Source organism: Nematolebias whitei, chromosome 1 (assembly GCF_014905685.2).
Source record: "Nematolebias whitei isolate Nwh7 chromosome 1, NemWhi1, whole genome shotgun sequence".
Lineage (NCBI taxonomy): Eukaryota > Metazoa > Chordata > Actinopteri > Cyprinodontiformes > Rivulidae > Nematolebias > Nematolebias whitei.
Window position 1 is genome coordinate 46,330,246 of NC_056498.1, and position 12,984 is coordinate 46,343,229.

Consider the following 12,984-nt stretch of genomic DNA (forward strand, 5'->3'; position numbering starts at 1 on the left):
GTGCCGACCGTTTCACGAGCCCTTTTGATAAAGAATTTCACAATACAGGGTCCATTTCAAAATGTTCTTAAAGAATCAGCAGATACAAGAAGAGCAACACGCGAGAAAGACGCCAAAACTACACGAACAGAGCAAAAGTACTTTCACTTCAGTTTATTTATCCGGCAGCAGTTCACAACAAAAGTCGTCTCCCGACACGAAAACCTCCATAAACGTTACGAAATGACAATTTTCATTCGTTCATTCAACCTTTAGTTATACGGGTTAGTCTCACTGAGTCACGAGGACTCATTTACAAGAGAGACCAGTTTTAAACAAACAAACAAACAACAATTGTACTAATTTTACAATTAGTAAAAGGTCTTTAACTGAGGAAGCTGCAGATTAAATCTTCACTTTGTCGCAGCATCCATCCTGTGGAGACAGTGGGAAGGAAAAACTCCCTTTAAACATCAAGAATCCTCCTGCAGGAGCAGAACTAGGCTCAGGACGGCCACCGTCAGCCTCAACTGGCTGGAATTGGAGAAGACAGGAAGCAAACAAACAGTGAAAGTGTTGTCATAGTTGTATGTTCCCACACAGTGATGAAATTAATTCTCTGCACATCACATGTGAGATACACACAGGTGGAGCAGTGGACAGCTATGTAGGTGCCCGGGGAGCAGTTAGGGATTAGGTGTCTTGCTCAAAGACACCGATATGTGGGCATGGCAGGGAGTTGAACCTGTGACTTTCTGGTCCCAAGTCGGCTGCCCTGCCACTGCGCCACAGCCGCCCACATGGATTCATTTCACAGAATCCTTGTTTGAGTTTCACTTCCTGAAGTGACTGAGAAAACAAAAAACATTTTAACGATATGCTAGTTTTTTAGACGCACCTGTTGTTGCCATGGAAACTCCATATGTGCAACACAAAAACAAGTCCCAGCTGCAGCAACGTCTAAGCAATAGTTCCACCTACAACGTATTTTGGACCAAACAAACGAGTCATTAAAAAAAAACGGATGTTATTTTGCAGAGTTATTAAATAATTTCACTTTTTTTTGTGTTGTTAATAATCTCAGATTTTTTTTAATCTTCTTGTCGCAGGCGATTACCTCCATCGACGTTTCCGTTGGGCTGCAGACGCTCCATCCCGTCTGCTGCAGAAGTTCAGGAACTACGAAATATGAAGTCGTGAAAGATTAAATTCCTTTGAACGGTTCGTGCTGTGGCCGTTTAACGACGCGGTGCTTGTTATTGTTTGTGTTTGTTCGTTAGCTACACGTCTACGTTTAAAACTAGTGGGCTGACAATCTGTAGATGTGTCTGATGTAGGCGTAAAAACTATTCTGTTGTTTCTGTGATCGCTGTTTATCAGATTCAACGATGCAGAGTGAAGATAAACATTTTGTGTTAAACGTTTTGAGCTGCATGTTGAAATCAGGTGGTTGTTGTTTGTTGCTGTGACATTAATAAAGATCATAAATTAGACATGAGTACCGACTAATAGTGATTAAAAGGCACTCGGCCTCCCCAGCTACGGTACAAACAACTCCTCATCTAAAAGTAGATTTTAGGTCATTTCAGTCAAAACAGCAGAACAAACTAAAGAACCGTAATTTCCTGTGGAATTGGCGTGAACGCTTCGCTGAATGATTTCTGCTGAAATCTGCAGAAGAAGCTGAAAAGGTTTCATCACTAAACTGTTACTGAGAGTTGAACTTGAACTGCTGACATTTGCAGAAAGCAGGAAGATAAAAGCCGACAGCAGCAGAAATGTGCAGAATAAGATAAAAAGAGCAGAAATGTAGCAGCTGAAAGGGGCAAAACTCTCAAATTAGCAACAATGTAGCTGAAAAGGCTGAAGTTGGCACAAAAGAGCACTAACGTTTAAATTGCAGTAACAGAAAAGTAGCTGAAAGAAGCTGAACTGAGCATATAGATGCTGAAAGGAGCATAAAAAGTTGAATTTGATATTGATGTGCAAAAGGCCAAAATTGGTACACAGAAGAAAAAAAAAGCTAAATTCAGCTGAAACAAGTTAAATTTAGTCACGGAAAAAAGCTGAAAATAAATAAATTTGCAGAAAAACAGCAGAAAGGAGCAGAAAATGTTGGAATTTTCAATAGAAAGTGGCACAAAAGGCCAAAATCTTAAAAATAATCACAGAAAAAAGGCTGAATTTAGCAGAAAGGAGCTGAAAAAAATGAAAGGAGCTGAAGGCAGCAGTGTCTTTAGCTGTGGAGGCCATCTTGATTTGGATTGATCAGCTGCAGATAAACATCTGCAGAAGTCTTCCTGGAAGGTCTGGATGACCCCCCCTCCCCCCCCCAATAGTTATTTTTCATTCATTCATTCATTCAACCTTTATTTAGACAGGTAAATCCCATTGAGCCTAGAGGACTCGTTTACAAGAGAGAGCTGATTTTTTTACATACATAAATGTAAAATTATTAAAACGCCATGTTTTCTTCATTTTATTAAGGATGTGGAACTATATATTAAATAATAACAGACTCTAGCAACAAAAAGGCTCTCGGGACAATCTCTATATAAATCTTTGCAAATTGTTCATGTACGTGTTCTGTTCTTCTGTAGACGCCATTCATTTAATTACTGTATACTTGTCATTTACTTGAATAAAGTTTTATTTTAATTTTCTCAAGTCTTCCTGAGAGGTCCATACATTCTGTCCAGTGGCTCATTAGATATTTTGCTAACAGAGAGATTTATGAGCAGACAAACCAGGAGAGGAGCAGAAAGCAGCCACTATGATGTTAACTCAATTTAAATATAAAATGTGATTATGTATTATGGGTGCATAATTTTTTAATTAGCCTAACTGAAACATATTTAACGTTAGATAAACAGCCGGTGAGGTTTAATATACATCCTGTTGTCCCGCCCTTACTTAAACCCTATTGGCCGTCATGACCACAAGCCTCGCTCTGATTGGTCGGATGGTCTGCCACTCAGGCGGCAGCTTTCAGTTCATTTCAGCGCGCGCCGCAGCTCGTGTTGAAAACACTCGAGAGAAATGGCCGGACGGCTTCTTCTCCGAGCCTGGACGGAGAGGAAATGTGGCGGTCAGACCTTTACACCGCGCCATGTCTTCAGCAGGAGGAATGAACCACGTGTTTATAACCGAGGTGAAAGGTCAAACCAAGGAGAAATAAATAAATTAAAAAGCTGTATCGGCATGAATCAGGAAACAACACAGCACAACCACTGCTTCACTGAAGGTTCTTAATGATGTTGAAGCACTGGATGCTAAGGATTATTGTGCTGCACTTTTCTTAGACCTGTCCAAAGATTCTGACACCGTGGATCAGAACATCTTGTGTCATAAACTCTCAGAAATCAGTTTCTCAGAACACACCATTGGTTGGTTCTCTAACTATCTTTCAGACCGGAGGCAATGTGTTCAACATAATGGTACTTCCTCCAGTTATTTAACAGTCAACAATGGTGTACCACAAGGCTCAGTCTTAGGACCCACCCTCTTTACAATCTACATACACAATGTAGGTCAAAACATCCCTAATGCATCCATACATTTCTATGCTGACGACACAGTTGTTTATTGTCGAGCTAAAACTGTTGCTAAGGCTTTCCAGCTTTTGAAATCTGCATTCAACATCATCCAGACTGATTTGTTTCGCCTCAAACTTGTCCTAAATGCCGACAAAACCAAAGGGATGCTTTTTTCAAACTGGAAGTTGGTCCCAGCAGTTCTTCCTCCGATTTTATCCTCAAATGGTGTCCCCATTGAGTTTGTTGATTCCTATAAATATTTGGGTATCTTGGTCGACTCACATCTCTCTTTTAAGCTCCATGTGGAAAACTTGGTAAAGAAACTGAAAGTTAAACTGGGTTTCTTTTTCAGAAACAGATCCTGTCTAACCCTGAATGTTAGGAAACACCTTGTATCTGTGACTTTCCTTCCCTCCATTGATTATCAATCAACCTTTATTTATACAGGTAAATCCCATTGAGCCTCGAGGACTCATTTACAAGAGAGACCTGATTTCAACAAAGAAAGATGACAACAATGGACAACAGCAACAACAATAAGCAGTTATAAAAAACTCATACTACAGTTTTTTTTTTTTTTTTTTTTTTTAACAAATAGGATGGCTAAAAGGAAAAAAGTAACAAAACCAAAAAAACAGCTAGATTCCAAGACAAATGTATAAAACTAAAAACAGGTTATGGTTATGGTGACATTATGGTGACATTATTTACATGAACACTCCTACAAGAACCCTGCAGATGTTGGATGCTGCAGATGTTGGATGCTGTCTATCATGGTGCACTAAGATTCATAACTGGCTGTGATTATTGTACCCACCACTGCACCCAGTATTCACTGGTTAACTGGTCACCATTAACTTCACACAGACTCTCCCACTGGTACATCTTTAAATCACTTCTTGGTCTGTTGCCTTCATACATCTCCTCCTACAGCTACAGCGTGCGCTCTCAGGACATTATTACCTGCAGTGTTCCCTCAGTGAGGACTGAACTAGGCAAAAGGACCTTCTCCTACTCCGCTCCTGTTTCCTGTAATATCTTGCAAAAAGATCTGAAGCTCTCGACCTTTGACCTCTCTGTCTTTAAGAATCTGTTGGACTCCTGTCAGGGACCAATGCAGACATGTTCCTGTTGTTAGTTTTCTACATTCGCCTTATGATCTAGCTGTTTTTTGTTACTTTTCTTTTAGCCATCCTATTTGTAAAAAAAACTAACAAACAAAAAAAAAACCTGCAGTATGACTTTTTATAACTGTTTATTGTTGTCGCTGTTGTCCATTGTTGTCATCTTTCTTTGTTAAATCAGGTCTCTCTTGTAAATGAGTCCTCGAGGCTCAATGGGATTTACCTGTATAAATAAAGGTTGAATGAATAAATAAGACAGCGCTGACCTGCTAGCATGTTCGGCAGCGGGTTTAAACAACCCAGACCCTACATGTTGTTTAATTAAACACCTGCTGTTTAGTTTTAGGTGTTAAATATTCTTGTGACGTGTTTTGTGTGTTTAAACTCACTAAGCCAAGTAAGCAGGGCTGGGGTTGACAGAAATGACGGTCATTTGGACCTTCAGAACCACCTCCTGATCTGGGCTGGTGCCAGTATCTTTGTAGGGAAGGAGTCATGTGACAGAGTCCTCTTTTATTGGCCTTCCCTGTCAACATTCAGCTTTTTGTGAAAGTGAAGCAGGTGTAAAACACCTGTTCTGTGTTCGCAGGGATCCCTACAGATGAAGAACAGGCCACGGGACTGGAGCGACCCTGCAGGCCCTCAAGCAGGGAAAGGTGAGCTGCAGTCTATATGGTTCAGCTGAAATGGGCTTCTGAGTTAATATCTAACCTGCTGTGGATAGAGGTTTGAACACAGCCAGGACCACAGCTGCACAAAAACGGTTTTCATCCACACGGAAACTCGGGGAAAACGACCCAAAACGTTGTAGTAACGATGCCGATTGTGCAGGTGGCGCCGCAGGAAGCGACATGGAGCAGACGCTCCGACCTGTGAACCCAAGGGGAAAGAGACGAGTGAACATCTGAGCACACAGAACCCTTTAAACGCTATAAGAGCACAGCGTGTCTCTGCCACGCCCACTTCTCCACCGTGGATAAAACTGGAAACATCATCTTTAGTGAAATACTTCCACGCTGTTGATGAATTTCTACCCGTTTGGCACGACTCGGCCTGCTCCTCGCCTCCATCTGCTTGGAAGAGTCCGTTTTGTAGCCAGCGGCCCGGCGCTGATCACTTGACACGTGTCACAGTCACTGACTGCGACTAGTCGACGTGAAAATTAAAAACTCACGAGATGTCCTCGAATCGACTCTCCAACCCCTAGAGGGGCGGGGCTTTTCCACATTGTTCAAGTATTAAGTAAAACTTTTGTTTACAGAGTTTTAAAACTTGTCCATTTTTCAGTTTTTATCGCGTGGGGTCAAAGGTTATTTTATTCCGATTTGTGAGGTCCATCCATCGTCTTCATCTGCTTCGTCCTGTTTGTAAAAGTTTGCGTTTAGGTCGAACCTAGTTTGAAAAGTTACCGTTAGTTTCCACGTGAACGCACGGCTGAAACCAGAGAACGTTTTTCGTACTCCCCCGTGTGGACGGGGCGTAACAACTCCAGACTAAGATCGACAGCATTTCACGGTGAAACTGTTCTTAAACCCGTCAGTTTCACGTTGCGTGCTTGGATAGCAGCTAGCTGTAGCACTTCCAGGTTGGACAAGGTCGACGAGCTAACGACGGCTCGCCCAAGGTGGAATCTAACGTCTTCATAGTTTTTAAAAACCTTTCCACCGACGTCGGTTTAACGTTTCATAAAATTCCTGCTGGAAAAGTTCCCAGGCTGCATCAGAGTTGCTTCTGCTGCTGCGTTTGTAAATTACCGTAGAATTTGTTGTGAAACAATAGCGTGAAGGTTTATTCAACTAGTCAACGTCAACCTTCCAGGATCCGTACAGCATCCAGAAGCCCAAACTATACGCCGGTACCAAGGAGGACCCTCGCATCGGGAACAAGCGGCTGGTGGGCTGTCTGTGTAGGTTCTGCTCTCCGGGCTGGTTCTGACATCTCGTCTCCTTTTTTAACTGATAAAATCACAAATCAGAACTTTCACTGCAGGTGAGGAAGACAGCACTGCGATCGTGTGGTCCTGGGTTCACGAGGGACACACTCAGCGCTGTCCTTCCTGTGGGTCCCTCTACAAGCTGGTCCACCACGAGCTGCCCCACTAAAGACGGACGTCGGCGTCTGAAGACGTTCTCCTCCACGAGTCTTTGAACATGTACGGTCATTAAATGTGGATTAAACTGAGCCGTCCGGATGGTGGTCTGTAGCGGGGGGGGGGGGTCATGTTTATTGAAATGTGATTACTCACATCATTGCAGCTGAACTCCGCTCACAGTTTTATGCACCAAATGCTAGAAAGAAAAACAAAACGATTTAATTGGTCTTTTTTGTGTCCTCGTCTTTAAAAACCAACATCTGCTCGCTCACTTCAAACATTCTCTTCTGGACCAGAACAGGTCCAGAAGAGAACTCCAGACCTCCCTCTCCCTACCATTGCTCAAGACCTACATTAAAGCGCAGCTTAAATAGTTTGATTCTGATCATTTTAGCTTCTAAGATAAAAGCAAAAAATAAGCTAAGCTGTGGCTAAAAGCTAACTGTAGCATAGGACGACAAAATCAAAGCTGGTGTGCTCTGGAGGGGCGGATACAGTAGTCCCTCACTTATCGTGGGAGCCAATCGGCACCTGGGGGTGGACTGGCATCGGGAGCATTTCCCAAGTCAGGAAATGTCCCGGCTCGGTTCACGCTTGGGGGAGTGGTGGCGCAGAGGTTAGAAGATGGGCCTGTGATCGGAAAGTTGCAGGTTCAACTTGAAAATGTGGAACACCCACACCTCCCTCCACCATCATTCACCCCACTCAGAGCCCCTGAGCAAGGCCCTTAACCCCCACCATCTTCTCCCTAAACGGGTCTCTTGAAAACGAGTTCTCGTGGCTCAATGAGACCACCTGTATAAATAAAGGCTAAATGAAAAAATACAGTCCATGCTGCTCACTGAAGCTCTCACAGCAGCGATGGGGACAGACAGGCCCCGCCCCCTCCTTTCTCTTGGAGTCTTGACAGCCTCAGAAAGAGAAAGGAACCCCTCGACGATCGTTGAGCAACCAGGCCACCGGGAAACGACGTGTACAATCTTGCGTTGAAATCTCGTGAAAGTTGAAGCGCAAAGTGTCGAGGGACTGCTGTGTTGAAGTATTTTAATAACAAACGCTAAAATTTATGGCCCGATATTCTGGATCGAGCCGAACAGTTTGATGAATAAAAGGTTAAAACGGCACAAAGTATGCAGAAGAAGTTTTATTTCAACGTACAGAAGAAATCAAACAGGAAACAAAAGTGAATTCTGAATCGTCGCACCTGAACCCGTCTCAACTTACCGGACTTCCAGCACCGGATGATGTCCCTTAATGTAGTCTAGCCGGACCTTGGTTCAGTTCCTGGATGAAAAGTGGAGGCTCGCATGCAGGTTCTGCTTGATGTGGACTTCCAGCCTGATCTGCCTCAGAGTCTACGTGAATCTGGTCCTGCTGGACCTGGGACTGGGTCAGGTCTCTCCACCTCCAGAGGCAGGACAGCTCGCTCCCTGCTGTCAGAGCCGAGGGGATCAATGGTCTCGTTCTGGTTCTTGTTCTGAACTCTGCTCCTCAATGAAGTCTGTTGCCTTGTTCAGGAACTCCTTTATGGACCGGGTCTCCAGACCATAGGGGGCACTTTTTGCTGGACTGTTCCGATGGTTGATTCTCTTGATCTGGATCATGTCCTCCTGTGTTCTGTTGGAGGTGAATGCTGAGTGGACTACTGGTACCTCAGAAGATGGCTGGATGATTGTGGGGCAAAGGGAACAGAATGGTTGGTTCTTCTGGTCATGAGGTCTGGATCATTTCCTAAAGAACCAGATCCTGGATGGGTGGTCAGTCTTGGAGTAGAGCCTCCTCACTCACCGGAGTCAGCTGAGGTGGTTTAGACCTCTGATAGGACACATCTTGTGGAGGTTTTCCAGACGTGTCCCACCAGGAGACCTCTTGAAAATCCTATTTGGCCTAAGAACACCCCAGGTTTCCTCAGGAAGACCTGGACAGCGTCTCTGGGTCCCCTCCTGAACCTGTTGGGTCTGTGCACTTGACCATGAACCAAAATAAACCAGATGGAAGATTCTTGGTGGTTTCTGATCATCGTCCAGGACATTAAGCATCTTTTTGGACCTTCGTAACTTCTCTGAAAAACTAACCCCTCTCAAACAAACCTTTCCTCAGAGGCTGAACTTTATTTTTATTTGATCGTTTTAAGTCTTACCGATGTTTCCCAGCGTCTCTCAACCGAAACACCAGAACCTGTTCACATTTAAAGATTTAAATACTTGTTGGGTGTTCGAGCGCAACTCACAGTAACAGACTGCAGCTTGTTGAGAAGCTGCTGAAGTAACGTCCTTACAGAAAACCATCCGAACAGGAAGTTTGATTTTAATTGTCAAAGGGTAGTGTTGTGTCTCGCAAGCAATCAGTTGGTGCTCTCTTGCTTTGCTTTGTCATACTTGGAATAGAAAAAAAGAATAAATTAACATTTATCTTAATTTCAAGAGTACTATAAACTCCTCTCCTCACCCAGTGTTCAGTTTTTAGGAACATTTGGGAGGTCCTCCGTCAGGCCAGGTTGAAGCCTTGATTGTGATCTATCGCCTGTAAAAGTTTCTCGCGGAGCGTCTCTACGCTCGTGTACTTAGGAAGGTCGAGCAGATTGAAGCAGGTGTGGGCGACGGGGAGGTAGTGCTGCCCTCCACTTGTGGGCTGGATCACCAGCTTCAGACTCTTCATGCCCAGGATCGGTATGCGGTCGCTTCCTGTGAGGAACACTGCGGACAGAAACCACTAAAATCAGTCCATCTGTTCGAACCTGCGTCCCGTTCGTCGTTCATCCACACTTACAGAGAAACTGCTTTTTCTTCTCCAACGGGAGACCGTGGAACACCTCCCAGAAGAGCTTTATGGTCGGATGCTCAGCCCAGTACTCCCCTTTATACTCAGTCTCCTGCAGAGAACAAACCAAACTTTATTTCACCTGTTTCAGACGACCAACATTCCCAAGTATTTGTAAGAATCCACAAACTCAACAGGAACACCATTCATAGATTAGATAGGAGGAAAGACTGCTACCAGCTTCCTGTTTGAAAACAACATCCCTTTGGTTTTATCAGCATGTAGCACCCGTTTGAGACGGAACAAATCTGACTGGATGACATTAAATGCAGATTGTAGAAGCTGGAAAAACTTAGAAACTGTTTTAGCTTGACAATAAACAACTGCATCATCGGCATAGAAATGCAAGGATGCGTCAGGAATATTCTGACCTGTAGATTGTAAAGAGTGGGTTCTAAGACTGAGCCTTGTGGTATACCATTATTGACAGTTAAATAACTAGAAGAATCATTGTGTTGAACACTTTGCTTTCGGCCTGAGAGATAATTAGAAAACCAACCAATAGTGTGGTCTGAGAAAACAAGAAGAGAGTTTATGGCATAAGATGTCATGATCTCAATATCAAAAGGTTGTTACCCAAAAAGGAGGCGGAGCTTCATAGAGAAACAAAAGACCAGATGTGTTGCTCTGCTGTTTAACCTCCACATTTTATTTAGCCGAGACTTAAATTACAGACCAATTCCCTGTTTCCTTATAGCAACAAGGACAACACAGTCTGCAGTCATGTGACACCTGATGCCCTACGTTTGATCTATTCAGAAGCGGTACAGAGCGGGTCACGACTTCCTGTTTCAACCGATGTCTGTGGGTGATGCAGTTTATATGAACCATCCGTAGCTTACAGTCGGTAAACCGGAGTTCTGGCACATTTATGAGAAGTGATAGTGTGCTATTAAAAGTGACAGTAAGTGTCAGAACCTATGCTAGGTTATCTAAACGTTAGCTTTCTAACTTGAGAGGCACGTTGGTAATGATAAGCAGGTTGGAGGATTGAAGAGAATTTATCGTTGTTATTTTTTTTACAGATCAGTTAAAATAAACTTATCATGCTCCGTTCAGCCAATTACGCTACATATTATTGCTCGCTGCTTCGGCTGCGCTGAAAGTGAAACCTAAATGAACGGCCATAACTTGAAAGTAGTCTTCATGCGCCCTCTGCTGGATGCATTGTACAATTACGACTGGTTCCAGCATTTTAAGGGTGAAAATTAGAAGTGTTTATATCGGCGAATAATGGGACGATTATCACTGATATCGATAGGTCCCCAAAGGCCTATATCGATCTAAAATATTGGTTCTACCAATATATCGGTCCCACCGACATATCAAGCCTAACAATTTATCGGTGGGACCGATATATCAGGCATAACGATAGATCAGGCATAACGATATGTCTGGCATAATGATATGTCAGGCATAACGATATATCGGGCATAACGATATATCGGGCATAACGATATATCATTGGGGCTCTAACTGTATCATCCACAAAATCCATAAGCCACTCATGTTTGATTAATAGACGGGTTGACACTCATAGGTGATCCGTGTTACGCAAACACCAGTGGCGGCGGTGTTATCGTTCAGCCTGAAAGTCTGGTTGGTTGTAGGTGGACGGAATTTGTTCTCTTTCTGCAAACAGGGCGATTTTTTATTTTATTTTATTTATTTGGGGGGGGGGGGGGGGGGGCACGTTAAGTTGGAATCAGTATCTAAAACTAACCTTTTCAAGCTCTGTCCAGTCATAGTTGGTGTTGCCAATGATCATGGCTTGCAGCTCACTTGGCTGGAACAGATCTAAAACCTTCCCACCGCACACTTTGTGGAAGCCCGTGTAGAAGCCCTCAAACAGCAGAGCTACTGACGAGTCAAACACGTAGTCTACGTAGGCGCTGACGAAGTCCTGCCTGGAAGAAAAGTCAAAGTGAGCTGAAACGACAGGATGAAGTTGTTCGGCTGCAACGAACCGTATCAGCATGTAAGCGAGGAGACAGAAGTTCTTACCGGTTTGATTTGTTGACGTTGATTTTCTCGCCGTTCGGTACCAGTTCCAACACCTCGGTGGCACCATAGTTGTCCTCTGTGACCTAAAAAAAAGGTCAACCAAACCTCCTTTTTTATTTTGCCAACATGAAGGACCGGTTATTACACTAAATTCATCGCAGAAAACAGACTGAAGTTTAACGTACAGTAAAATTCAAACAGAAGGTTTCCTCAACGTCGTCTTCTGGGTAGTCTAGTAGATGCTGCAGACTCCTGGTTGAAAAACAGAATATCTCCCAAGTTATCAAGAGAACAAGATCTAACACCGTCCAAAGAAATGTCTGAACTCTGACCTGCCCACGTCCGGCATCAGCTCCTTCAGGTCGTCGAGTGTTGGTTTCTTCTTCAGCAGCTTTTTGTAAAGAGCCAGCGGGAAGTTGAGCTCCACGATGGTGAGATTGTAGATGGCCAGACCACAGATGACCCCGATGAGGTTAAACAAGTCGAAGTCCTCAAACGTCTGCAACCAACAACCAGTGACTGATCAAAAAGGTGGCAGCGATGTAGGGCTAGGAGTTTCCAGAGTCCTTGTTGCTGGGGGGTTCAAATCGGAGCGTACCTTGTGTGAAAACCAGATGAGCCTGGATTCCTCGTAGTACCGAAACATCCCGTATTTAGGATCCAGCAGCTCCTTCATGATCAGGAGGAAGAACTCTTTTCTCACACCTCCTGCATCAACAGCATCTTCTCCCACGAAAACCACCTGCATGACGATAATCGGCCATTTTGGGATCAAACGGGACGGTTCAGAGCTGAACTCGTCGGTGCGTTATTTACGGTAGTTGTTTTTGATGACGTTCACCTTGAGTGGTTTCTTGCAGTCCACGTTCTTTGATTTCCTGAGGACTTCCATCGTGTCTCCGACGATGTTTTCCCTCCGAACGATGAGGATGAGACACGGGTTGACAGATTCAACAGCTGGCAGGAACATGGAGCTGAGGTTCTGCAGCTGCGCCTGATCCACTGCCATCTGTTTTTAAAACACAAGAGTGACCGACTGTTGCTTCAGCTGTGGACGGCTTCTGGCACGACAGAGACCAAAGAACATTTCTTTAGAAAGAAGTGCATTTTCTGCTAAACACATGGAAATACTGAGGCTCGAATCAGCTGATCAATTCTGCTGAAACGGGATTCAAGTTTCTGAGTAGCTGAAATAATTCAGTTCAGTTTATTTATACAGCTCCAAGTCACAACAGAGGTCGTCTCAGGGCACTGAACAGAAACATTCATATATAAAAATAATAATTTTACATTTATCTGAGGAGCAGACTGCTTTAAATCGGCAGTTAAATTGGTTAACAGGAGCTAAAAAAATAACAGAGGCTAAAACTAGCTTGACAGAAGCTAAAACCAGCACCACAGAAGCTAAAAATAACATGACAGAAGCTAA

The 12,984-nt window shown here is 43.8% G+C and overlaps 3 protein-coding genes across 3 annotated transcripts in view; 2 read left to right on the top strand and 1 right to left on the bottom strand.

The window, feature by feature from the left end:
* dnajc12 (DnaJ (Hsp40) homolog, subfamily C, member 12) overlaps positions 1 to 1,294 on the top strand; it is a 3,402-nt gene extending 2,108 nt beyond the window's left edge. Inside the window, exon 5 of the mRNA XM_037684811.1 lies at positions 1,089 to 1,294. Within this exon, the coding sequence (XP_037540739.1) occupies positions 1,089 to 1,171 (83 nt within the window). The 3' untranslated portion in view covers positions 1,172 to 1,294. The remainder of the gene's footprint in view (positions 1 to 1,088) is intronic.
* Positions 1,295 to 3,018: 1,724 nt separating this feature from the next.
* On the top strand, positions 3,019 to 6,741 carry LOC119417579 (cytochrome c oxidase subunit 5B, mitochondrial). The gene is given in 7 exon segments (XM_037684823.1): positions 3,019 to 3,050; positions 3,052 to 3,097; positions 3,131 to 3,137; positions 5,229 to 5,267; positions 5,270 to 5,295; positions 6,458 to 6,545; positions 6,629 to 6,741. Coding segments are annotated over 7 exon segments (351 nt in total).
* Positions 6,742 to 9,024: 2,283 nt separating this feature from the next.
* Positions 9,025 to 12,984, bottom strand: part of herc4 (HECT and RLD domain containing E3 ubiquitin protein ligase 4) — a 15,497-nt gene continuing 11,537 nt past the window's right edge. Inside the window, exons 17-24 of the mRNA XM_037677880.1 lie at positions 12,397 to 12,564; positions 12,154 to 12,297; positions 11,888 to 12,054; positions 11,741 to 11,807; positions 11,556 to 11,638; positions 11,275 to 11,458; positions 9,501 to 9,603; positions 9,025 to 9,427 (exon numbers count right to left, since the gene is read on the bottom strand). Coding sequence (XP_037533808.1) covers positions 9,219 to 9,427; positions 9,501 to 9,603; positions 11,275 to 11,458; positions 11,556 to 11,638; positions 11,741 to 11,807; positions 11,888 to 12,054; positions 12,154 to 12,297; positions 12,397 to 12,564 — 1,125 coding nt within the window. The 3' untranslated portion in view covers positions 9,025 to 9,218. The remainder of the gene's footprint in view (positions 9,428 to 9,500; positions 9,604 to 11,274; positions 11,459 to 11,555; positions 11,639 to 11,740; positions 11,808 to 11,887; positions 12,055 to 12,153; positions 12,298 to 12,396; positions 12,565 to 12,984) is intronic.